Source organism: Megalops cyprinoides, chromosome 13 (genome assembly GCF_013368585.1).
Source record: "Megalops cyprinoides isolate fMegCyp1 chromosome 13, fMegCyp1.pri, whole genome shotgun sequence".
Classification (NCBI taxonomy): Eukaryota; Metazoa; Chordata; class Actinopteri; order Elopiformes; family Megalopidae; genus Megalops; species Megalops cyprinoides.
The window spans coordinates 22,996,794-23,021,757 of record NC_050595.1 but is presented as its reverse complement, the minus strand read 5'-3'; the positions used below and the strand labels follow the sequence as shown (position 1 = coordinate 23,021,757).

Here is a 24,964-nt window from a genome sequence, read left to right as displayed (position 1 = left end):
GAGAAATTGTAACTCACAAAAGCATGGTTTGACAAAGGATTTCATTTTTTATATTCCAAAAGTATATCCATAAAATAAAATATATTGTTAGATTAGAAAAAATACAATACTTTTAAAGCAAAACACAAATACTGTATAAATGCATGTAAATGATTTCTAGCTATCCCTTGAATTTATAAATACAAAACAGAGAAATACATAGTGCTGTCTTAAATATGAAGACCAAAAAAAAAAAAAAAACACAGGCTGACAGAGGAAAGTTGAAAAATGCAAATTATTTTTCAACACACACAGTGATTGGCTGGTGTCAACCCAGACAAGCAGCAATACGATTGGCCAGAAGAAATCACTGGTGTCATATGAAGCATGTGACTGCAATGCTCTGAAGGCAGTATTTCTGCTCTTTGGTATCTGAAGTTTAAAGGTGGGTCCTTTTTTATCCCCACCTAAAGTGCTACACTGCGTGAAGAGACAAGCTCTTGCAGGCTCCGGGCAAAGACTGCTTTTGGTGTTTGCCATTTCCCAGATTTAAATGCTTTCCTGCTTCAGCAGCCCTCTTCCCACATTCAACGGCTGATTGTTTGCTCCAGTGTGGACTCAGAGACCAAACCGAATCAACAGTCACTTAAGAAGAGTCCAGAGCCTGTCTGTGAGCGAGGATACTGGAGAATACCATGATTTGGTTGATTCACATACTCAGGAACCCCCTGTTTGACTGAATGAGAATGAAACACATGACTAGCAAGTGTACAGTGAAGGGGAGGTGCTTGTGTGTTTGCGCATGCGTTTGTATATTTGTGTCCATGCCCACTAGCCCCTTCGCCGAGTTGGTGGCCTATCTCCACGGTTACTGCAAAGCTCCTCCAGGGGGCGCAGTTGAGCGTCCTCGCGGGGCCGGTAGGGCTGGACATAGCTGTCCTCCTCCAGCAGTATGCGGTTGAGTGTGTGCTCGTAGTTGATGTGGCGGCGGGCCATCAGCACGTACTGGCGGCCCTCGTCGAGCTCGGGACAGTCACACACGTTGGGCACCCACAGGAACTCGCGGTGCTCCAGGCGGAAACGGTTCCGGTACGTGTGGATGATCTGCACATCGTAGCGCGTCTCTTCACCCCGGTACACTTTCCCCAGGACCTTGGCTCGAAAAACTGATGTGCAGCCACACACACACACAAACACATACACATGCACACACAAATTCACAGAAATATGTGTAAATGACTATTCTGTTGCCTTTTCTGTTACAACTTGTCTGTAAACATTAGAGCAGGTGAGGGCAGGAAATACACACATAGGTCACAAGATTCCTGGAAACATTTCATTCTGAAAAGAGCGCACTGACACTCACCAAAGTCCTTTTGGCAGTACTGTCTCTTGCGTTCTCCACGGCCTCGAACCTTCCTACACTTCCCACAATGCCCTTTAGGAAACAGAGATAAAGTGCAGATATTAACTTCTTTTTTTAAACATGCTAGAACATCCATTTTCTAAGGTGCCAAATGTGTTGAAAATCCGGAATTTAAAGCTGATATGAACTGCATCTGCAGCCTGGGAGAAGCCTGAGGTGGACCTGTCTGAGGTAACACTAGACCACCACGGAGACCTTTGAGGGGTGGGAGGGGTGTGGGAGAGGGGTGCTGACCTCCGCGGGACGGCCGGGGGAGCAGGTTCCGGCGGTTCTCATCCCTCTCCAAGCGGGGCTGGGGCTGCTGTCGCGGGGGTTGCACCGGCCAGCCACCTGCAGGCACTAAAGCGAGGGACACACTGTCAGGCCACTCTGCTACCTAGCAACCAGCTCCCAGCAAGGCCACAAAAACCCCCATTATGTCAGCCAAGATTATACTCTCAACTCAAATGCCCAAGCTCTTCGAAACAATGACCGCAATTTTCATATACTGTGCCTCTTGGTGTTTCCAAGATATTACGCCGAGAAATTCGATCCACCCATGCTGTGTTCTCCAGTATTGTCCCTCATTATCTGTGACAGTCCAATGGGTAAGACTGAAAATTAGCAAGAACTGGAGAGGTGCTTGTGTTTTCTCAATTGTGGGTAAAAGCACTTTTCTGCATTGTCTTCATTTTATGGTGACAGAAATTAATAACAATCTGAAATGTTTTTTGAATAAGAGGGGAAACGGGAGGTGGATTTCTATCACAAAGGGTTACCTATATCACCAAGTTTCACCAGAGCCATGAACGTTACACGTTACACACTGAACTTCAGAGGTTGCCTAGTCAAAGTCCAGTATTTCTGTTTGTCAGCAAACAAAACACTAAAATTTGTCCATGACAAAGTCCAGCCTGTATTGACACTGGCACCGGTTGGCAGATGCAGAATGCAGATGCAGATGTCATCTCACCCCAGTATGGCCGTGTGGTGGCGGGTGGGGCCCTGGTGCTGGTGGTGGTTGTAGTGGTTGTAGTCGTTGGCGGTCGCCACGGCGTGAAGCTGGCACTATGGTGCGGCTCGCGCAGTTGGCTCCTTCTCCCGTGATAGAGGGCATAGCGGTCTGGGGGCAGCCAGTACTCGTACTCTATCCCAGAATTCTTATCGGTGGAGAGCACCTGCGGGAATATCGTGAAGAAAAATGGTGCAGCATTAGCATTTACTTTGGCATGCTGGGGCTGGCGGTACCACAATAAACTCAAATGGTTCTGACCATGACGTGCAGGTCCTCTTGCGTGGGCCCGGGGACCTCGAAGCTCTCCCTGTTGTCTGAGGAACGGCGGTATAGGAGCTTGGTGCCAGCCACACTGTACTCCCCCGGCACACTGATCTTCCAGTCCCCGTTAATGACGAACTGGGAACGCCCGTCCTGGAGCGCTGAGGGACAGAGGGCAACAGAGTCTGACAAGGGCGTCCCGGGGCATTTCCACACACCCTCCAAAACACAGCCACAAAATATTCAAGCAGAAATGGCTTCCTTTCCTTGTATGGTAAATGTCTTTACATATCCTGAGTGATTGGGCTTGTAATCCCTTCATAAACCACCGCATTGCTACCAGTGTTTGGCAATATTACAGCAGGTTACATGATGAAAAGGGGCGATGATGTGTCTCTCTCTTCAGGTCACATGCAAGGCTCTCTGCTACTGCATCCCAATGTTCATCACATATTCTGAAGTCCCTTCTCCCCTTGACTAATCAGCTTTAGTAATGAGAAGACTAATGAGGTTCCAACCTTTTCTACTCTCCCACAATTCATTTCAATACCTCCACTGTCATCAGACTGTTTCTATTTAAGGTCGTATTTTTTGTCCCAAATGCTATCAGTAAATGGATGTTGCTTTGACTAAAACACAGCCACAGCCCAACGGGACGTCCTTGGTGGGGTGAGGGGTGGGGCGGGCAGGAAAGGGGTTTTTATCAGCATCAAAAGGTCTCCACCCCTGTTTTTCTCTAGAGGACAGGACATGCTGTGGCGTCGGCAGTTACAGCCTGATCAATATCTCTTTGACACGAGAGGGAGAAACGGGGAGACGAGGTACAGAGACACACAGGGAAGGCAGCACTGAAGTCATAGCCAACACGCGTGCAACAGCCTCACTGGTCATGCACTTCTAATGGGATTTTTTTTGGTCCCTGGTGCAATCTCAACAAAAGAAAACACAGCCAGAGTACTGACATACTGACACCTCCTTCCTCTTCTCTTCTGTAAAGACAGAATTAAACTTGCCCACCCGCAGAAACTGCGACGGCTCTTACCCAGGTAGTTATTGCTGTTGTCCATCACTCGGATGTGGGTGGCTCCCGCCGGAATCATGGTGACTTCACTATATCCGAAAGGGCCTGCTGAAGGACAGACATAGAGTGAGGAACATAGCCTATTATTAGGACCTGTACTCTCAACAAGAATGCTGGAGCAGTGTGGTGTAGTGGTAAGGAGCAGGGCTTGTAACCAAAAGGTTGCCAGTTCAATTCCCTACTGTGGTACTGCTGTTGTGCCCTTGGGCAAAGTATTTAACCTACAATTGTCTCAGTAAATATATCCAGCTTTACAAATGGATAAAAATTATCACCCACATATATGCAAGTTGCCCTGGGTAAGACTCTCTGCTAAATGGCAATTGTACTGTAATGTAATTGTACTGTAATGTAAAAAACATTTCACATTGTACACAAACAACAACAAGCTGACAACAAAAATGCCCTGATATGGACACATGATGTGTCTGTGGTCTTTGGTGCGCTTATTCTCTTTGTGACAGAACTGGAGTGTAGCTCTGGGCTGAGCTTCGGCATAAGCACCCCTGCTGTGGCGGTGCCCTTGACTCCCGGCTCTTGACCCTCCTGCGCAGCAATTGTGCTGGCAGCTGGAAATTGAGTTGTTCTTCTTTCGGAAATACAGCTGCGGGAGAAGGCAAAGCAAGGCCTTTTCAGACGCCCAAACAAAGCGGGCATTATCGCCCCGCGCTCTCTCCCCGCTCCGCCGGGAGGGTCGCACCAGACATTTTCTCCCGGCCTACACGAGGAGCGACGTAAAGGCGCTCACTGTTCCAGAACGGAGGCCCTCGCCAAATAGGACGCCAGAGGTGTCGGGTCTGAGTGCGTGCGGCTCACGAACACTCAGTCACTGTCCTTTCAGGAACTACTTTGGGCTCAGAATTCCATGGCGTGCAGCCAGCCCTTTCGGATTCGGAGGGGGGGGCGTCCACGCTGCCCCGCTGAACACGCCCTCCTGTTCCTTTTCATCGTTTAATGTTTAAAAATACACTGTTTGCATTCATCGGGCTATTGTGCAATTGGCTGCATTATGCCCTGGAGGAACGCCAGTGTCACGGGGTGGAGGAAAGAAGAATGACACCTTGTTTTGCCGCTCAGCGCTTGTGATTAAACACTCGACACTCACAAAAGGCCACCCGTGATATTCTATTACTCACCGCAGTCTGGCATTTACCTGCAAAGAGAGGCCCAGAGGGACTCCCGTGATTAGCACCACAAGAGATCTGCACTTTGTCTCCGTACAGTAATCCCCTCTGCCCTGGCTCCAGACCGTATCATTAGAGCTGTGAGTGAATGTGTGTGCGTGTGTGTGCATGTGTGTGTGTGTGTGTGTGTGTGTGTGAGGGCAGTGGTGCTGACCGGCGCCGTGCCCGTTGTCCTGGTACACACTGCGGTGCTGCAGGCAGGTGGTGTTGTGCCCTCCACACACCATGCAGGCGTCCTCCTGCTGCTCCGAGCCCAGGATCAGGTCGCAGCCCGGCTTCTGTGGCACACAGGAAATGCTGGGATTAGAGTCTCACCTACAAGGGGCAGCCGGAATACCAGCCCTCTCGATCAGTGTCTACAACCATGGCAGCTGGAGTCCGCTGGACTTCTGGTTCAAGTTTGATTCGCCGCTGGCAGACAGACAGCAGAACCACAGCAGCCACAGAAGTAGGTTCACCCAAACTGGAAGCAGGTGTAGTTATTCATAAAAACAAAATAAAGAATGAGTTTTGGAATTACAATATGCCAGGCCAGACTGCATGCAATAATGAATTTAATATTTTGAAGCTGATTTTTTTATTTTTTAATATTCTTTGGCATTATTTTTTTCATTTATGGTTACAAATTCATAAAATTCATTGTACCCCTCATGATCCCCCTGTAATTCCCCAACACCCCCTCTCCACCTCCACCCCACATTCCTGGCAGCTTGGCTATCACTGCCATAAAGATTCACATGAACTGAGGGCAGGCACAGAGACTCATAGAAAAGCCACCAGTTCAAGGCTTTTATGTACCACAGAGGTGATGATTGGTACACAACAGCCAGCCCTTTTCCACAGTTGTGTCATCAAGACGCCCCTTTTCACCACATCTCCCCTGTGTTCAACCAGGTGTCAAACCACCACATTCCCAGCTCTTTCTCTTTACAGAGGCTGCAGTCTTGCTGTGCTGCGGGCACAGACACAGAGGGGCCCCCACTGTCCCTTTCTCATTTTCATGTCCATCTCCACAGGGAGAGGCCTGCAGGAGAGCATGTCCACACTCCACAGTGCTGGACATAGCTGCCGTTAGCTTGCGGGTAGTCTCATGACATACCAGAGAGGGAGAGATGAGGGGGGGTGACAGATAAGCTCAGCAGTAGTGGGAGAATCTGTCTGGTCCATGAGAAACTAACAGAGAGGGGGAGGGGAAGGACAGGCCATGGGCCCAAGGCCAAGTAAAAGCACATTATACAGCCCCCGGGGTACACTCAATATCTGCAATGTTTTAAAACATTTCAAAACACTGTCTCAATGTTTCATTAATGAATAAGGTGCTCACTTTAAAAGGTTAGCAACTTCCGGCAGCACTCTTTAGTTTTACCTGAGTGTCAAAATAGCAAAGGTGTGACCAAACCAACAGTGTCTTATTCCAGTGTCTTACTCTCAAGTCACTTAACCTATTTAGACTTAGCAAGAGGAAACTTAGGCATGATTTAACAGAGGTTTTTTAAATTTCTAAAAGGATTCAATAAGGTGAACTACAATACATTTTTTAGGGTGAGTTCAGTCAGTAGAACAAGGGGACATAAATGGAAACTAGTTAAGAGTAAGTTCCACACAATATAAGGAAGTATTATTTTACACGAAGAGTTATCAATACATGGAATAGGTTGCCAGGTCATGTAGTTGAGGCAGAGACCCTTGCTGTGTTCAAGTCCAGACTTGATGCAGTATTGGATACTCTCTAATTGTAATGGCGAGCTTAGGTGGGCCGAATGGCCTGTTCTCATCATAATATGTTCTTACGTTCTTATGTTCTTATGTTCTTATCCACATGACTGAAGGCTAATCAAGCACATGATTTTGAATAATGAAAATTCTGAAAAAGATACTCAATTTAAAATCAAACTGTGGCTATATAGTGGTCATACAACTCCTACATTGTTAGTGACTAGGGCTCAGTCACTGAACTCATTATTTGGCACTGTCATCTCTTGAGGCAGCTCACTCAAGACATGGGCACACACATGAAGTTTTTCAACTGGACATTCGATTCAGCAAAATTGCTATTTTATAACACATTATGCACCTGTTGTGTATACTGAATTCACCCCGAGAATCACAGTGAATAACAGAGGTGGAAGCACCAGTGCCCCCTACAGCCCTGGGAGTGTCTGACGAAAGACACACCTCCCTCTTCAGAGCAGAAATGAAAAACCATCAACAGGGAGGTTTGCCAGCATTCCCTAGCAATCTCAGGAACGTATAATTAAACACTCCCCACCATCACTCTCTGCCCCTGAGGGTGCACAACAGGATATGAAGAGGAACTATACCAGGCAATGTATTAGACGGCCTAGGGGTCCTGAGGCTGTGATGTCTCAGGAGGGCGACTGTGCAGCGCTGGGTTACAGCACACCCACAGAGATGGGAGAGGTGGGTGTCGCCCTGCTCTGAGCAGCGGGGGTCTGTGGTCCATCACCCACATGCTCCCCCCAGACACAAATGCCAGATGCACTCCCCATCTGGGTTTTCTCTGGAGCAGCTAGTCCCGCGACCCTCGCCCAGCTCAAGAAACACCCATGACCTCACCGCTCATAAATCCCCCCTTGATGCACACACAGGCTGTCGCTTACTCATTAACGACGGGCCCTTTCTGCGGCGTGATGGAGGACCACCGCGAAACGGCAGCCTTGACCTTTACGAGAGAATTACGGCTTCCAATCACCTGCCCCTTCTGAAGAGGGAGGCAGAGAGAAGCCGCGTGGGCATTGGTCAGGGTGGACACAGAGACTGTGGCTGACCAATTGCTCCCTGCACAGAAACAACAGGTGGTGACGAGGATTCTCAGAGGCTCTGGCCTAGATTCCGGGGGAAAAGTCACAAGATGAAAACGTTTCATTAACATTCAAAAGGCCAAGGTAGCCCTCGTGTGCGTGTGAGTTTGGCCTTTTACAGCCCAGAGTGAACTGTCCTGCATGAAAAATGCCCGTTCCATTCAATATCAGTAGCAACGGCAGCGCTAGGAGGAGGCCATGTTCTTGGATTGCTCTGCCTTTTCTCTTTCCCACAATCACCAAGATTTACAGTAATGCACGCACACACTCCCCCCACAAACACACACACACCTGTGTGTTCTCACTCACCAGACAGCGGCCGTTAACGCAGATGGCCCCCGTCTCCTTCTGGCAAGATGTGCCGTCCAGCACCCGCCCAAAGTTGTAGTAGAAATTGTGTCCCAGGGCGAGGCAGCTGAGCTCACAGGGATTAGGGCCTGAGTGAGAGGGGTGAAGATTTAGAGGAGGAAAAATGGATTGCTGGGACATTCATCTCAGGCACACGGAGAGACAACTGCAGTCAGCAGGACTCACATGTGTAGCAGTCTAATACATGTTCTAGATTGCACCAGATGTGTTACAACAGACATGCACTGACCTTTAATGGCACCTAGGGCCTTTCCCAAAGACCATGGAGGCTCCAGGATAGCCTTTGGTTGAATGTACAGAGGTTTAATCAACCAACCGTGTCAGGTTTGGCCCATTACCTTGCGGTGTTTTTGGAAAGTAATCACTGTCTCTAGCACCACATGAACTGCATGCTGCTCAGAGTTGCTCACCTCCATAGAAGGTTGTCCACTTGTAGCGGTTTCCAGCCACCAGGGGCCTGTCATTGAAAGCAGTGCATTGCATCTCTCGAAAATCCATAGTCCCCACAGGACATTCCTGAGTGTGCAAAGACACAGAGAGAGCCGTAGTTATGTCCAATTTGATGTGGGGGAGACAAGAGCAACACACACACACACACACACACACACACACACACACACACACACACACACACACAAACACACACACACACACAGATCATGCCTCACCTTAGTCTGGGCAGTATCAGCTGTCTTCCCGTCAAACAGTCCTGAGCACACCAATACATTCAGCACTGACTCACTGTCTGCGACCACAAAAGTGTATCACACATTCCCATCACACCAATCTGTCACCGAGGGAAGGACTGAGCTTTATGAGAGAGGTGCACAGACCAGGAGATGCACCACACCCTTTCACACCGAGTTTACAGTTTACTGGGTTTACTTTTACCCCTGTAAAAATTCAACTGATCCCAGCTCAGAGTTCAAAGTTGAGAGAAATGTAATACATGCTTCCCTCTTTAACATGTGCCTGAAGATGTGGGTCTGGTTTAGAGCCAGGGAGTACAATTTACATATCTGCACTTCATAATCAGGTCTGGGAGTAAACACAAGACACGGTTTGGAAATATTTACACTGGCATAAAATGCCAGACAGATTGGGTAGCACTGAAATACACTGAGTACTGTGCTGATACTGCCTGCACAATGGGATAAGATAGAGTTAAGCCTTGTCTTGGTGTTACAGATCTTGAAGAATATATGATCTCTTTCTCTGCTATTACAGGTATTGACAAATCTCTGATCTTTCACTCCTGAGCTGAGTTACAGATTTTAAATACCATGTTCTTACCTTAGTATTACAGATCTTATACTGCCTGGGATCTCCTGCACATGGTCCCCCAACTGGGTTCCTGGAACAGAGGCAATACCAAAAATTCTTTCTTACAGAGCTTTCTTTTATAAAGGAGGGAGAAAAGTCCAAATATTGATCAAAAGGGATTAAAGCAGAGTTTGCTTTTTCCATGCAACATTAAGTCCCTAGTACTTCTACCCACAGAATGGAATGTTCTACTCATCAAAAAAAAAAAACACTTCTGAAACATTGGCATTTCTTAGGGCATAGGCCAAGCCCTGTTAATTGGCCTATTAAAACTTATCTCGCCCTGTTAAAAGGTCCCTCAATACCAGGTAGCTAAGACATTCTCCAGGGCTGGCTCCAGAGGCAGCTGATGTATTGAAGTGCTTCCCAGATAATACACAAACAGGCATGCACGTCCCAAAGCCTAGAAATGTTTAACTGTTAACAAAACCCACAACTAAATATACATTATCTGTCAATCAATCCATTTTTGGGAGGGGGGGGGGGGGGGCTTGAAAATAGGGTAGCCTAAAAAAACATTGTATTTTATGTCCCAGGATACCACTGAATGAACATTTCCAAGCTCTGCACTTCACCTGAGCTATTCATTTCTACAGCATTACATGAAGGAGTCTGCATTCTTGGCCTTGTGCTTAGACGTCCCTTACCTAGTGATGCAGGTGCGGGTTCGAACGGAGGCCCCGCCCCCACAGGTGCGGGAGCAGACTGACCAGCCGCTCCAGGACGCCCACTCGTTCCTGAAGTGCAGCTGGCGGCGAGCGCGGGCCGCACGCCCCTGCGGTCCCCAGGGCGACACCCAAGATGGCTGGACCGGCGGAGGAACGGGGGTAGAACACAGTCACATAACATTGCAGTCATTTAGCAGGAACTCTTATCCAGACCAACTTACACAGGTTACACTGTTTTTACATGTTATCCATTTATACAGCTGGATATTTACTGAGGGAATTGTGGGTTAAGTACCTTGCCCCAGCGGGGAATCGAACCAACAACGTTTTGGTTATAAGCCCTGCTTCTTATCACTGTACTAAACTGCAGTCACAAACCGGGAGAGAAACAGTAAAAACTCTCAAAAAGACTTTTTTCACACTTGGACAAGCCATGTCTAGCATATATAGATGAGGAGTGCATCTGATGCAAAACCTCTTCCCACAGTTCCTGTGGAATTTCCTTCCCTATGTCCTCCTCCCATTCAGTTTCTACAGAAATCAGTGGGGTCTGATGCAAAGAAAAAAGATCAAGCTCAAACGGATGACACTAGAGCACCGATGAAAAAGGGGAAGAGTTATGAAGGAATGGAGCTGGCAGCTTCTGCTCTGTCAGACCTGCAGTCCAGCTTTAACGCAGCTGTTCGCCGGCGGCAGGGAGTCCCCCGGGGGCCCAGATCGAAGAACCGTTCCATCAAGGTGACCGCGGGATAAACAGGTTGATCACGCCCGCAGTGCTCGCCGCTGCCCCTCTCTGGACGGCGGACTCCCCGCTGGCGCACATTAGTCACGCCGCTGTCGGCATCCGAGAGCGGAGGGGTTCTAATCGCGTCCCGCGGGTTGCATTACGGTCCCATTCTTAGATCAGCCCTCGGCATTGTTCTGGGAATGCTGGCCATAGCAGAGTGATGGGGACCACTTTCGCTAGATCTAAATCCCCTGGCCACACCCAGACCCGAAACTGTGGAGGTGAAACACACGGGGAACGCGTGCCTCGCTTTCGGGAGGCGATTAAAAGCGCCTCCGGGGTAGGCGCATTGTCCTGGCACTCCAAATAAAGCCCCGCAGCTGCCTCGTCACATAAATCTAATTCGAGTGCAAACACTGCGCCCGATGCCTGTGACTGTAAACATGGGAAAACAATATGAAATGATTTGCGGTAACAAACAGCGCTTTTCAAAGGCATTCCAAAGTTTTCCCCTAAAGCTGGATTTGGCTGGCAGTGCTCCCGTTCACCTTTCATGCAGGAGGCCCCCGATCCTGGAGAAATGCTGGAGCTTAACCCCTGAAGGGCAACAGTCTAGTGCGTATAAAACGCATGTCACAGTTAAACAGACAAGTTTTGGAGCGTTGTTAGCTGCTGCCCTAACAAGCCACTTTCAGCTGTTGAGTTAAATGTGCGCAATAAGTGATTGGGCATGCTTATTTCTACATACCTTTAAAGGAATACAATGTTTTTGACCCTGTTTGGTTTCCTGTACAGTGAAGCGAGCACTGCTCACTGATTGTGCGGTTGACTGACAGGGCTTCCACCAAGCTGCGAGGGGTTAATGACACATAACTGCACCGTGCCGCCCCGGCAGCGTTTCCAGAATCCAGGCCATCATTTCCCCTACCGCTGACCTGGAATCGCCCTCATTACCGCCAAGGAGACCCAAATTAGTGTTGATGACAGTTGGAGAGGGGGGCCGACTTGCCGTGCTGGATTAACGAAACGACCTTTCACCTTTGAAACGCCGCGTCCCCCCCTCCCCCACCTCCTTCACCACCCCCACCTCAGGCTGTTCTTAAGATTACTCTTAAAAGGCTACTCTTTGAAAACACGACCGAAGAAGGAGAGAAAAAATCAGGGGACCGGGATAACAGAGCAGAGGACTCTACGGTGATAATATCAAGGGGGGTTTGACCCAGCAGCAGAATCTGACACCACCAAGAAGGAAAAGCAGAACTATCAAAGAAATGTGTCTTGGCTTTTACTTGGAAGAAAAAAAGAAAGAGAGAGAGGGAGAGGGTGAGAGGGAGAGTGCATGAGAGAAATCTGTGTCATGACACTGATGGCAGCTGATGGACAAGGCGAGACTTAGGCCGCTGAGCCCCGAGGCATCTGAGGAACGGCCGCAGGGCCGGCCAACAGATGCCGAGAACACGGCGGCAAATCGAGATTTCTTCCGCTGTCACTTTTAGTGCCGTCTTTTGAACGTGTGCCTTAAGCTGCGCAGGGGAACTTGAGAGGGAGTGCCTCGGTGACTTTGACATCTCCGGCCAACTATTTGTGCAGAACGGAATTCAAGGAGAAAGTCACGCTAATAAAAACATTACCTCTTTGTCCTGCTCTGCCTCTCCCTGGACATGGCTATCTTTGGGGAAGGCGGAAAAATCCAACCCCTCTGCCCCGCCAAAAACAAAGTCCACAGCAGCCCCCTTCTTCAAGCTCAATTTGACAACACCACAAACCGTGATGAAAGATGGCCACACAAGAGGGGAGAGAAGAGACGACAGAGCAACTAGAGCAGAGAGACAGAGAGGAAACCTGCCCGCCACACAACACCTTCACATAACTAAGCAGGCCACACAACGAGTCCCACCACCTCGCTTCCCAAATGTATGCTCACTGCTGTCACTGAATGAGACAGATGTAGTCATGCCCTATTCAATCAATTCCTTCTTCCCTTTTTCCTTCAGTAGAGGAATCAGAGCTCTAGCTGTCTATGCTCTAAATGGTCATGCTAATTTGTACTTAGTCATGTGTAAAAATCAGTGTGGTTTAGTGGTAAGGAACAGGGTTCATAGCTCCTGGTTTGATTTCCCAGTGGGGCACTGCTGTTGTACCCTTGGGCAAGGAGTACTTAACTCAAATTGCCTCAGTAAACATCCAGCTTTATAAATGATGCCATGTGAAGATTGTAAGCTAGTTGCTCTGGATAAGAGAGTCTGCTAAAGACCTATAATGTAAAAATTAATAGATACATGACAAACAAGCAGTAAAACTTGAAAAGTGAGCGGTTCCATGTGCTTGCTGCCATAACGGATAACAGGCTGGTTGGATTGGTAAGTCAGTACGGGTGAGGTGCACAGGTCGAGGACATGGGCAGCGCTGTCTTACATGTTGGGACGACAGGCAGGCCGGGGACACCAGCAGAGTAAGGAAGATCAGAGCTACGAGCCGGGACAGCCTCCTAGAAGCAGAGAGGAGAGAAAATAAACAGCGTTAGTCAATTATACCCACACCCCTCTGAGACTTAATCAGGGCGACAGAGTGGGGCGGTCCCTTAAAGCCCATTTAGCCAAAGAGTCCTGGCCCCACAGGTCACAGGGAAGTCATTAATAACAACAAATAATCCAGCCAAACCCGTCATGGCAGCGGGGCCCCTGCTGGGGGGAGCCAAGGTCAGGAATTCTCCCCCCCCTCCCACACACCCCCATCCTGCACACTGTGGACCATTAACACCCACACCCAAGGAAAGGACCGATGGGGTTCACTGTGCTCCCACCGCCCCGATCCAATCAGAACGGCCATCGCAATTGCTCCACGAAGGTCCTCTGATCTCTCAAACCCAAACTAACCCTGGTACTCCACAGCTGTTTTCCACCAGCAAAAGAAGCTCTGAATTGTTGATGTTCTTTTTCCCCTCAAAACATCTTTTCTGATTTGGCTGGCCTCAACCAATGAGCAAGTAAGCAACTCTAACACTCAGGAGGAAAAATCTGGCAAAATTTGTGCATTCTTCAAATGTGATCAATGACCTGCATTTGGATAATAAACATAACTGTAAAGTAATATGTTAATACTCTATGTATTTACTCTACACTCTATATTTAATTAGTAGGTATACTATAAGAACAGAAATTATAAAATGAACCAGCACTGGTACTAGATTTTCACAAGCCTCTGCAGTGGCCCAGAACACAGACTTGTTGCTGAAAGTCCTTTAGCTGGTCCTGACAACATCCCGCAAAGTGAGAGGGACATGGGGAGGAAAAATGGCACATGGTGCCGAATCTAGTATTCATCAAACACTGGACTGCTGGAGCTCAAAAACTTTCGCAATCCAGGCGAAACAATGGAGACGGAGCAAGACACTGAGTCACCAGGACACATCCTGCAGCTTCTCAAAAATACCTCGGTTCTGGGGAAAAAAAAAAATCGCCTCTTTCTTCACTTACCGGCGCGGCTTCGCTTGCACCTATGCGTCACCATGCCAGACGCAGAAGGTGCATATGAGTCCTGTCTCTCCCCCTCACTGGGCCTCTGATGACTGATGGGGGTTAACTTGCCCTCTGTGATATCACAAAACGTGGGGGGAGTTAGCGTGTCATTTTCACATTCCTCCAGGCGCGGCCTCCCTATTCTCACTTATCTTTCGTGGGTCCGCGCAGATCTGAGCCACAACGCTTACTTTGGCTAGGACCCAGGTCAGTAGCCGCCCTGTCCAATTAAACGATACACATCTTCCGCCCCCTGCTCCCCAGTGAGCTGCTCTCCTCGCCTGGGACCAGAGGGGGGGACAGGGTGGACTTGGCCTTGAGCAGCCGGCGTGCCCTGCCCTGCCCGGCGCACTGTGCGGCTCTAATCAGGGGAGCCTGGGCATGGCTTGCCCCCTAACGGCAAGGCCGTTTCATTTGTGCCATTTGTTACCAGGAGCCCTCATTATATCCGCAGCATCTCAAGATTGCGCTCATTAAGGATATTGCAGCACATTAGCGTGCCGCTCCACCAGGTTGGTGCATTTTGGGGGTAAGTGGAAGAGAAACAGCTTTAATCAGTAGTGGACATGCTTTCTTTCTCGCCATGGTCGCCACGCGTTGGGAACATGCATGTGTGTGCACACACACATACACTTCAAAAATATTTCATCCAATACCACAACTTTCATTCTGAGATACAAAGATCATCACCACCATTAAGTCATGTCTATCAGCATGCATGCTTATTGGGAAGGGAGGAGTAACTGGATCAGAACATCATGTACTGCCTTTTGAGAAGGTTCGTTTTTAGTCAATGCACCTGTCATAACAATATCTTTTAGTCTGTACATGAAAGCAAAGCTGTTTTTCCAAAACATTTACAGAAACCATTCAAGTAGAGAAAAACACATTTAGATGGATGCCTCAATTATAACCGCATCTTCAATCTTCCCAAGAAAGCCAATAAAAAAGGTTGGCAACCCTGGGGCCCAAATGAAGAGACAGTCATCCAAAATCTGCCTGCCTCAATCTGCAAGTTTTAAATGAGTCATGATGCTCCTGGCTGTCACTGCAATAGAAAAGCACTGTACATTGGGTCACCCCACCTGCTTCTCACAAGGAAGCAAGGGCTGCCTTTTGGTGATCTATGGTTACCGCTTCTCATAGGCCCCCCTTCTACCTTTGGTGACACTGTTCTCAAGTGATTGCTAGACGCAGGTTGCCCCGGCCCCACACACATACTCAAAGTACAAATAATATCATGTAAACTGTCAGTGTGTTAGATTTGTGAGGTGAGCTAGGATTGTGCACAGCTGTAGAGTACATGCTGCAGGTGAGAATGTGACCTCTGACCCAGGAAGCGGTTTGCAATGTGTCAGTAGTAAAGGCTCGGCTACGATGGGACCCTGGTCCCTGGGGACCTGCTATAAAATGAAACACTTCTCAAACATTACAGATTCCAGAACCTGGACAAAGCATAAAGTGATCTTCATACATACATGTTTGGGTAAAAATGCACTGAAACCTGGCAGTAATGGCCATAATTTTGATATTTTTGAGGTGGATGTAAGTAATATCTCCTTCTTTACAAAATGACCTGGAATTTTTCTCCTGCTGTTCTAAGAGCTAAATCTGATAAAACAATTGGCTGTCTTTTAAATCATCCACAAACACAGCTGTAAGTCAACTGATAGCATAGAACCATTGTTCCCCAAGGAACTCCTCCCATAATGACACAAAATCAGGAAACAGATTATGCAAGTGTGTGGACCGGATATTTAACATATGAACGCAGCTCATGGTCAAAGCCTTCAAAACTGATTTAGGGTCCAATTCAATACTTCCATGTGGTTAAGAGTGATCATTGCAGTTCACTTCTGGCTCAGGGTCACCACTCTTTCCTTTGTATGCATTTGTTTGCCACAACAAAGCCCATGGTAGGCCTACTGACCAGAAAATTGATGACCAAGATGGATTCTTTTGACATGTTGGGGGATGAAAATGTGCCGACAAACAATGATAGCCTTGTAAGGCAAGTCATATACGGCAAATGCCATAGTCATATGCAAGTCATGTACAGAAAGTCTTGTGTAAATTGAACTGGTAAACATTGGAAATTGACTGAAAACTTCAGTAAAGGCAGAAAATGCATATAGAGCATCCCATCACTGCAGTCCATGTTCAAGGTTCAAACAACTAACTATGGCCCAGATTCTACCCACAATGTATGCAGACCATATATTTGAGTAATGCATTTAGACAGGTGTTGTTTATGATGATACCTTCACAACCATCAGTGATATCACCAAAAACAGGGAAGTCAAAAATGAGTAAGAATCAAAAGAGTGAGCTCAACTTAAACTTGACACTCAAAGACATTGGGCTAATGTGTTAAACAAATGTAAAAGACATATCTTCCCACAGGGACACAGGTAGCCTATACTTACCTGAGTATATCCTGAGCCTAATTTGCAGACATGAAAAATATGTTACTGATTATTATCACGCTCGCTTATCACGATTATTATCTTCTTGCCATTTGTATTTTTAAGCACATTCTCTTGCAGTTTTCATACTGTTTGATTACGAAATCTCAAATTCTAAGCGACCTTCTATGTAAGATTTAATAGCCCATCAATCAGAGGGTTGTTCCTAACTACTCCCAGGCCGTGGAGTAGGAGCGCAATGGGTAAGAATGCACCATGCTCAAAAGATTGAATTGCAATGCAATCCTAATTAAAGGATTGATTACACTTCATGCATTAACTTGCGCGGGGCCATAGGACTAAATTCCGGCCCTGGTCTGATTGTGATTACACTTCGTAGCAGTGGGTTAAATTATACCTTCATTACGATGTTAAAGGTTCGGCTTTCTATTGCAACATCAGATCTGTTCGTTGGAAAATGGTTCGCTTTTAAGAGCGCATTCCTTTTGCGACTGATTAAAAAAAGACCCTGAAATCCCTTGATATTTTAAACCGGTCTAAATGAAATCAGAAGATCATACTAATTAGAGGTCATGCGAGGATCTTTTCATCTTGAGCTGAATAAAATATATTAACATTGGCGTAACTCACAGATGTGTACTTGTGTTTCTGTTTCTTGTTTACCTCTTCAGTCGACACACTTATCTAATTTTGCTGCCCCAGGCAACTTTGTACATAAATCGCCAAGTGATGTTCTCATAGTAAACAATCCAGACTACGAGAGATAAATAAAAAGGCTTTCAGTGGAAGAAATAAAACATGACTAATTTATTGATGCACCCTCCTATGGGTAGAGGAAACCAGCTGTATATCTCACATGCGGGCAAATCTACGTAACTAATCATAAATACGAGCAGAGCTTAAACAGTGCAAGGGATCTGAATCTATTCTGAAGATAGCAAGGTAGACGCATGCAAAGAATTCACAGCTTGTCTTCACCCGTGATTTCCAAAAGTAGAACGAACAACTGCCCTGTGTTGCCTCGAAAAGCGTTTTTGGATTGAAGCACACCTTCACGAGATAATGAAAAGGTATCTGTACAGTTACTGGCCAGATATAGTTAAGGAATTAATAGCCTACCTCCCAACTATACCTACCTATACCTATGCGTACTCTTCACCAATATTAAATTCATGTTTTAATTTATTACTCTTTCATGTGTAAGGTGACCGCAACTAATTATTCATAAAGTAAGCAAACACGACATTTCCAAAAAGTTACACTTCAATGCAAATTTGACAGTAAATGCTGCGTCGGTTGTCTTACCTGGTAAATGATCGTGACATGCTCTCTGTCAAAGCGAGTAAACTCATTTGCATTTGATAGACGCTGCTTCGCTTTCACATATGCTTCATCACAAAAATATTGTCTTCATGACAATCAACTTCCATATGCATCGATATGATCCGAAAGGAGCACGTCCGAGAATCCAAACCCAAGCGCATCCATATTTAGTAAAAGTTTAAGATAATCCATTTCAGTCAGTGTTGAGGTAAGATCTGATCTCTCGGTCATTTAAAAGGAAATTCAAAATTAAAGGCGACCTTCCCATTGGGGATAGAAAATCTCATTAAATATCTAAAACAGAATTCCACCCGTCCAGTGTTGTTGGCCCCGTCCGTTTCAGTAACTGGAAATGGACAGGCAAGCCATCCGGAGCGTTAAAAATAATTACTATTTAATCTTTTTTTTCCCATCAAACACAGCTTTGATCTCTCACTCCACTCGCGACATCAGTTGGATGACACTAGGACAGACTGATATCCCGTTTAACTCCCCTTTCTTCGCAAAACATTTGTAGGTGCAATGTCAGAGGACGTGTGGAAAACCGGCGAAGTTTTGTGGCTCTCCACTAAACTATGCTTGCATTGCCGTTCTTGCATCTGATCGTAAAGAATCCCCTCTTCAGCTTGCCTCTCTTTCCTCCAGATTGTTATCCCTGCCGAAGTTCTGCGTGCACGTGCACCGAATTCAGGTGGGCGACTCTTTTCACATTGAATATCCGATGGAGTTTACATTAACGCAAAAGCCATGCAAAGGACCATGCACATTTTGATCCACGCTTTAATTCAATACCTTCTCTGCTCACGATCCGATTGGAGTAGGTAGTGAATTTTATTGCAGCGGCCGCTTGAAGTCACAGTTAACTCCCCGAGTCCATCTGAACTTCCAAAGTTGTACACTTCACATGTACTGATATTGACGTGGGTGGGGGAAAGACGTGAGGTGTAATAAAGATGTTTCCATTTTCACCAGCAGATCGCAATTCCTGGTACCGGAGAACGAAAACTTCTCGTCTTAGAGCTAACAATGCACGGCTCAGAGATCGTTTCTGACAGCGAAGAAAGGCTTCCAATAAATCTAATTTACTTCACCTGCGCGTCCAGTGTCAAACCGATCAAGTTCCAGCACAGGAAACCCCTTTAGCTCGCCGTTTCCACCAGCGCGGGGTTCCATCGCTTAGGTCCGTCAGCGCAGGTATGCTACGCTTCCCCTCATTCTCCAGCACCTATAATTTAATACATTCACAGCACAGCGCACGTTATTTATTACACGCTTACGGTCTGGAGTTTCCGGGTAGAGATTCAGCAAATAAATTCAAAATATCTGTCTGTTTGTTTGACTGAAGTCAAGTGAAAATTATAAGGTGTAATTGCTTCGTAAGGTGTATGTTGGATTTCTAGCAGGATCACCAGAGAATTGTCTTAGTATTATTTAAAGCCTCTTGCATTACTGACATATTGAAATAAACGACGGGATTATGTCGTAGTTTTTTTTTTTTTTTTTAGTTTTGCGAGAAGTGTACACCTGAGATCCGCCCAAATGCCCCGATCTTCCAATGAAAAGATAGGAAACCGTCCCTCTACAATGATTTTCACCAATCGAGGAGGGTATTGTACTTTGGCTGTCCCCAGCCCGTTAACATTGCCAAAATCGAATTGTCTTGAGTCTTGGATTGCGTGTTTTAAATAATTAAAGAATGGAGGGTGAAAGTACCATAACACTCAGACAAACTGTCCTTGAAAGCAAGAATGTCCTTCGTGATCGGGACAAATTAGAGGCAGTCTTTTCACTAAACAGACTGGGCGCTGCATCCAAGAACGGGCTATTGGCAAGGTACACTGTACTGCAAACTCAGGGCTTACAATTTTTTTGAAGCAAACGAGACGAACAAAACAGACTAAGTTGATTTATGCACGGAATTTTGTTTAAAGTTAATAAATAAAACATGAAAGCATGAGTATGTTTGTGTCGACCTATTGAGAATAACAGTGATAAATAAAAACAGAAATGACATGCCAATTTTATTCATGCGTCGTTTGGTGTGGTCATATGTCTTTTGCACTTTCACACATAGTTCAATATTTGCTTTAAGATTCCAGAACTTTGTATCAAAAAGCAGTAAAGTCTTCTACATAACAATGGTCGAACATTCTCAGACCATTGTTTAATGTTCTTTTTTGGTTATAACTTACTATTGCAACTATTTACCCACGTATTTTTAAATCAGACACAAGTTTCTAAATTAGACGCAATATTTCCAATGGAAGTTTCCGGTAACAAAGCAGGAAAATAGTTTGTGGCAGTTTTAGCCGTTTGAGTTTTGCTAATTTCAGTGATGGAAAAACAATGAGTACAGCCCCTTCAGCAATGATGTTTTTTTATTAAGCCATTCTTGCTCCTGCACCTCTTTGGGAATTTTGCTGTTTTCAGCAGCTCTGTTTGTACTATCTGACAGTACCTCAGGGAACCTCACTAATCATCACCTGCAAGTCAGGACACCTATCTCTCATTCATTTCATGTCTGTTCCTCTGCTTCACAAAGAAATCTGCAATCCTCCCATATTCCGTTTATATTTGCACCCTAAAGGTGTCTGCTCTTCTAACCATACATGTAGCAGTTTAGCCCAGGAAAAAAAATCACATCACTTCAAGCATGTTGCACAGAATTCAACGTGCAAAAGACAACGATCATAAGTAACTGTGTCCGATTACCAGGATTGACTGGCTCCCTCTCTGTTTATTCTGGTCTACACAGGCAATAAGAAGGAGCCGATCTGGAGACAAGATGACAATTCACAGAATTTAAAAGACATACAATGACCTTTCCTAAAGGGTTCAATTATCTGCTTTCAATTTAAGAGCAAATTGCAGAGCCTATATATAACTCCATATCTTTCATATATATCTCCTTGCCCTGACCAAGTAACTACCAATGAATTAAAAACATATACTTTGCCTCCAATGCTGAAAAATGGGGTAGATGGACAAATGTGTTTTGGGTTAATTGGGAGCAGGCCCTCCAGCCCTCTAGGCTTGCAGTTTTCCCTCTGGTCTAGATTGCTCCTTGCACTCTGTCAAGCCGGGTCTTCAACAGTCCAAGGGTTTTTGCTCCTACTGCAAGTCCTGCTAAGATGTCCTATAAGCTAACTAATGGGCCCTGTGCAGCCTCTGAATGATGTATGCCTCTGACCGACCCACTAACCTTAGAATACAACCCCTGTGCTGATAAAGGGTTCAGTGCAGGGCAGTCAACTGTATGACAGAGTGAAAGCACTCTTCAGAGTGTCAGAGGTTGGCCTTTCGGATTATTAGATGGATGTTGCTTTTTAGCTTTTTTGGAATTTAGGCCAAACAGAATCTGTGTTTTCTTTCAAAACTTAGGACATTACTGTAATCTTGATTACAGTAGATCAAGCCTTCTTACCGCAGTGGTTTCGATTTCACTAGCAGGCGAGGTGAGTGCCAAGGTATTAGCACAGCAATTGGATAGTTATTAGGATTAGCATTTTGGAAAAAGTAAGAGGGAGAGGGAGAGGGAGAGAGAGAGAGAGAGAGAGAGATTGAGGAACAGAGCTGGAAGACTGTGACTGGTTGAGTGACTGACTACAGTACAATGTAAATATGCAGGAATACAGTTTCTTAGATTAAATAAATATTGTATCTGGAAACAATGGAGTTTATCTACAGTGCCAAGTTCAAGTCCACAGCCACAGCAGCAGAGCCTGATCATGGTTATCAGCTGTTCAGACTGAATACCTTGACCTTGTGAACTCTTCATAATATTCCAGACCAATGACAATTTACTGTCTTAAGGTAACATAACAGTTAGAATTTGAACTTTCATTTGAATGCTCCTGAAACTCAAATTCAACCACACACACACACACACGCACACGCACACTTTTCATGTCATGTTTTTATCCTTTTTACAGCCATTTTTGGAAACACCAACTGCACATTAGGATCATCTCACCATGACAACTTCTGTCGTCATGCAGGAGCGCTGAAATGAGACAAATAAAATACTCTGATACATTTGCACGCAAGTCAATAGTGGTTTTTTGCACTACAAGTCCCACGGTGGGTGCCAGTTAGACAGGCACTACTCCACTGATGCCATGGGAGCAACTCCCAGGTGCCTGGCAAATTGCAGGGTGCCTGAGAGTGGTGAGATGTGGAAACCCTGGCCAAAACACCCATCCTTATCCCCAGCAGAAAAAGGACCTGCCAGAGAGGACCACGCATATTTTGCTTGCCTCATTCACCAATGTAATTAATGTTTCATTATAACAGACCACATGTAAAACCCTGACTTAGTGCATCTTGAAGTCCGCAGAGTACTTTTCAATTTGCATAACTACCAGGCTTGAACTGGTAGAGTCCCTTCTCTTGTATGCGTGCATGTTAACAGGTGCGTGACTGTTTTTGTTGGCAGGGACAGCCAGGACACTAGAAAAGGTGTCCAGGAATGCTTAGGGTGTGGCATAGCTGGCTCACCTGAGGAGAGAAGTTTAAAGTTCAAAGTTCATGGTTGAACATGTAAAGTATTTGAAAATCTGCCTTGTAAGGACCATTGACTTGGTGTATGATTGGTTACATCCAACGAAATACTTTCTCTCAGGTTGAATTATAACTCTAAGATAATTGCTGGTTGTTTTTATCAGAGAATGGTGCTGAGGGCCCTTTAACAGACTCACTCACACAGCCTAAACGCATATGAACCAACCAGGCAACGGCGCCAAGTGAATGATCCCTATCACGCCGGGGACATGTCAGGTAGGTATGCTAATGAGCAAGACGGCAGCGAATCCCAGCTAAGAGCTCAGAGCCAATGTGTCTGCCGCACTAATCCAGCAAAACCTGACACTGACAGCTGCCTTCACTCTGAAATATGGCAGAGTTGCTGTGTGTGTGTGTGTGTGCGCGCGCGCATAAGTATGCTTTCCACAGGAGGCACATCTCTGTGGGAGTGTGTTTGACTGATAAGGTACCCAGTTTTTTTATAGGAGGAAAAAGTTTTTTTTTTTCATTTCCAAGGTGCCCCTTTGCAAGTTAAGCAAAGACACCTTTAGAGCTCATTTTTGACAGCAAAGAAAGATTTTTAAACTGACAGTTGAACAAGTTCAACAAACTTGGAACAAACTTGGCAGAGATGCTGTCTGCCCATTATGAGCAAGCCTGAAACTTCATCATTTTCATTGGCACTGTGTAACCGTCAGGGACCTGGGGTGAGAGTGAGTGAAGTATGGATCTGTCCTGTGTTTTGTGCCCAGTTCTGACTACATAAGTCACATTCCAGCACTTTCAACACAAACTATAAAATAAAACATATAAGCCACTGGCCCATCAGGTCTGATGGGTATCTGCCAGACTATCCCTATAAAACCTTCTGTCATGCATTACAATGTCTAGACATTTCAAAAGCTTTATTTTATGAATAGTATCTCACATAACATGGTAGTAATCCCTGTCTACACACTGGTGATTCTATATTCATCATTTGTAACATGGTACTTATTCCTGTGTTTGCACTGGTGATTCTATATTCATCATTTGTCCATTTTCAGAGACAAAACCCTAGGTAGTGTGGAGCCCAACCCACCACGCCCATCTGTTTCCCTGCTCAGGATCCTGTTACCGGGAGTGGCCCCTGGGGGGGTGCAGACTGCTCCCTTCCACCCACCCTCTTCCTTCACCTTGTCACCACTTATGATGAACGGCCCCACTGTATTTCATTCATATCATGGCAAGTGCTGGCCGACAGCAGCGTCAGCCGGTGGGTGTTGCACGTACGCACACCTCTCGGGGCCGCGTGTGCTTGAACGGCAGTGTTCTGTTAAAAAAAAAAAAAAGGAAAAAGAAGAGGAAGGAAAAACAACTTTGATTTATGGCCGGTGAGATGGTGTGAGAGAACGATGCTGCACCAAAGGCCGGCAGCGCCGAGGAGTCTGTGGGGGAGCAGAGCGGAGGCCGGCATCAGAGACATTTGTACACATCCAGCGAGGGTGACAGATGTGCAGTTGCTCATTATTTATAAATGAAGTATAAATATTCTTCTAGCGGTACACAGCGCGGGGCCCGGCCGCACAGCATGCTGGAATGTAAACGGTGTGATGGACAGCGTGTTTAACACACCACTGGACTGCGGCTGCCCTGAGCACGTGGCTAGCGGCAGACCTATGTGACCGAGCGGTTAGTTCAGAGCCGGTGTTGTTCCCCTTGTAACGTGCAAACTCTTTTTCAGTGACTCTGGTTAAGCTGATGTTTTCTCACCTCATGTGCTCTGAGGGACGATGTATTTGGACAGAGAATTTGGACCTGGTTGATGCTGTTCTGTGTGATGTGGAACCGCGGTTCCCTCACAAATGTTTCTCTTCCACATGTCAAATAAACAGGCCATTTGGTCGCCCCCACCTTTTGCCCACACCCTGCCGACGCCCGCTCTGTGCAGTTTGAGTGGAAATACAGTGATGTTTTAACAAGCAAAACAAGCAGTGAGGTGCTCCTTGGGTGACAAGGCACAGATGTTCTGAAGGAGCTGCGTTTACACTTTGCATTACAGGATGCAAGGACAACTCGTGGTACCTGGCAGAACCCCACCCCCCCCCACCCCCCCCCCCCACCCCACCCCAATCCCGAGCCCCCCTCTCCCGGATGTCGCTCTGAAAACACAGCTGCTGCGAAAATCAACACAGCAGCGTGCCCCCGATAAACACCAGCCTCGGAGGACGTGTGAGAGTGTGTGCGTGAGCGTGCATACATGCGTGTCCTATTCATTTAAAAGGTGGCGCAACAGCAGCATTCCTTCCTTCCTTTCAACAGTGAGGCGGAGGAGTGCAAGCACGCTGCTGTGATTACCGCTT

At 46.3% G+C, this 24,964-nt stretch overlaps 1 protein-coding gene across 2 annotated transcripts; it reads right to left on the bottom strand.

Annotated features, from left to right (window-relative positions):
• Positions 1-249: 249 nt before the first annotated feature.
• On the bottom strand, positions 250-19,565 carry adamtsl5 (ADAMTS like 5). Of its 2 annotated transcripts, none has more exons than XM_036544589.1 (13): positions 18,084-19,565; positions 13,250-13,322; positions 10,087-10,244; positions 9,410-9,470; positions 8,527-8,632; positions 8,057-8,184; positions 5,080-5,203; positions 3,703-3,789; positions 2,658-2,821; positions 2,358-2,562; positions 1,640-1,744; positions 1,346-1,417; positions 250-1,145 (listed from the first exon to the last, which is right to left on the bottom strand). In XM_036544589.1, exons 1-13 carry the CDS (start codon positions 18,134-18,136, stop codon positions 811-813), a joined length of 1,671 nt encoding a protein of 556 aa, XP_036400482.1. In that variant the 5' UTR covers positions 18,137-19,565; the 3' UTR covers positions 250-810. The 2 variants fall into 2 exon arrangements, with proteins under 2 accessions (XP_036400482.1, XP_036400483.1); XM_036544590.1 differs by having other exon boundaries at positions 3,703-3,786.
• Between the last annotated feature and the right edge of the window lie 5,399 nt (positions 19,566-24,964).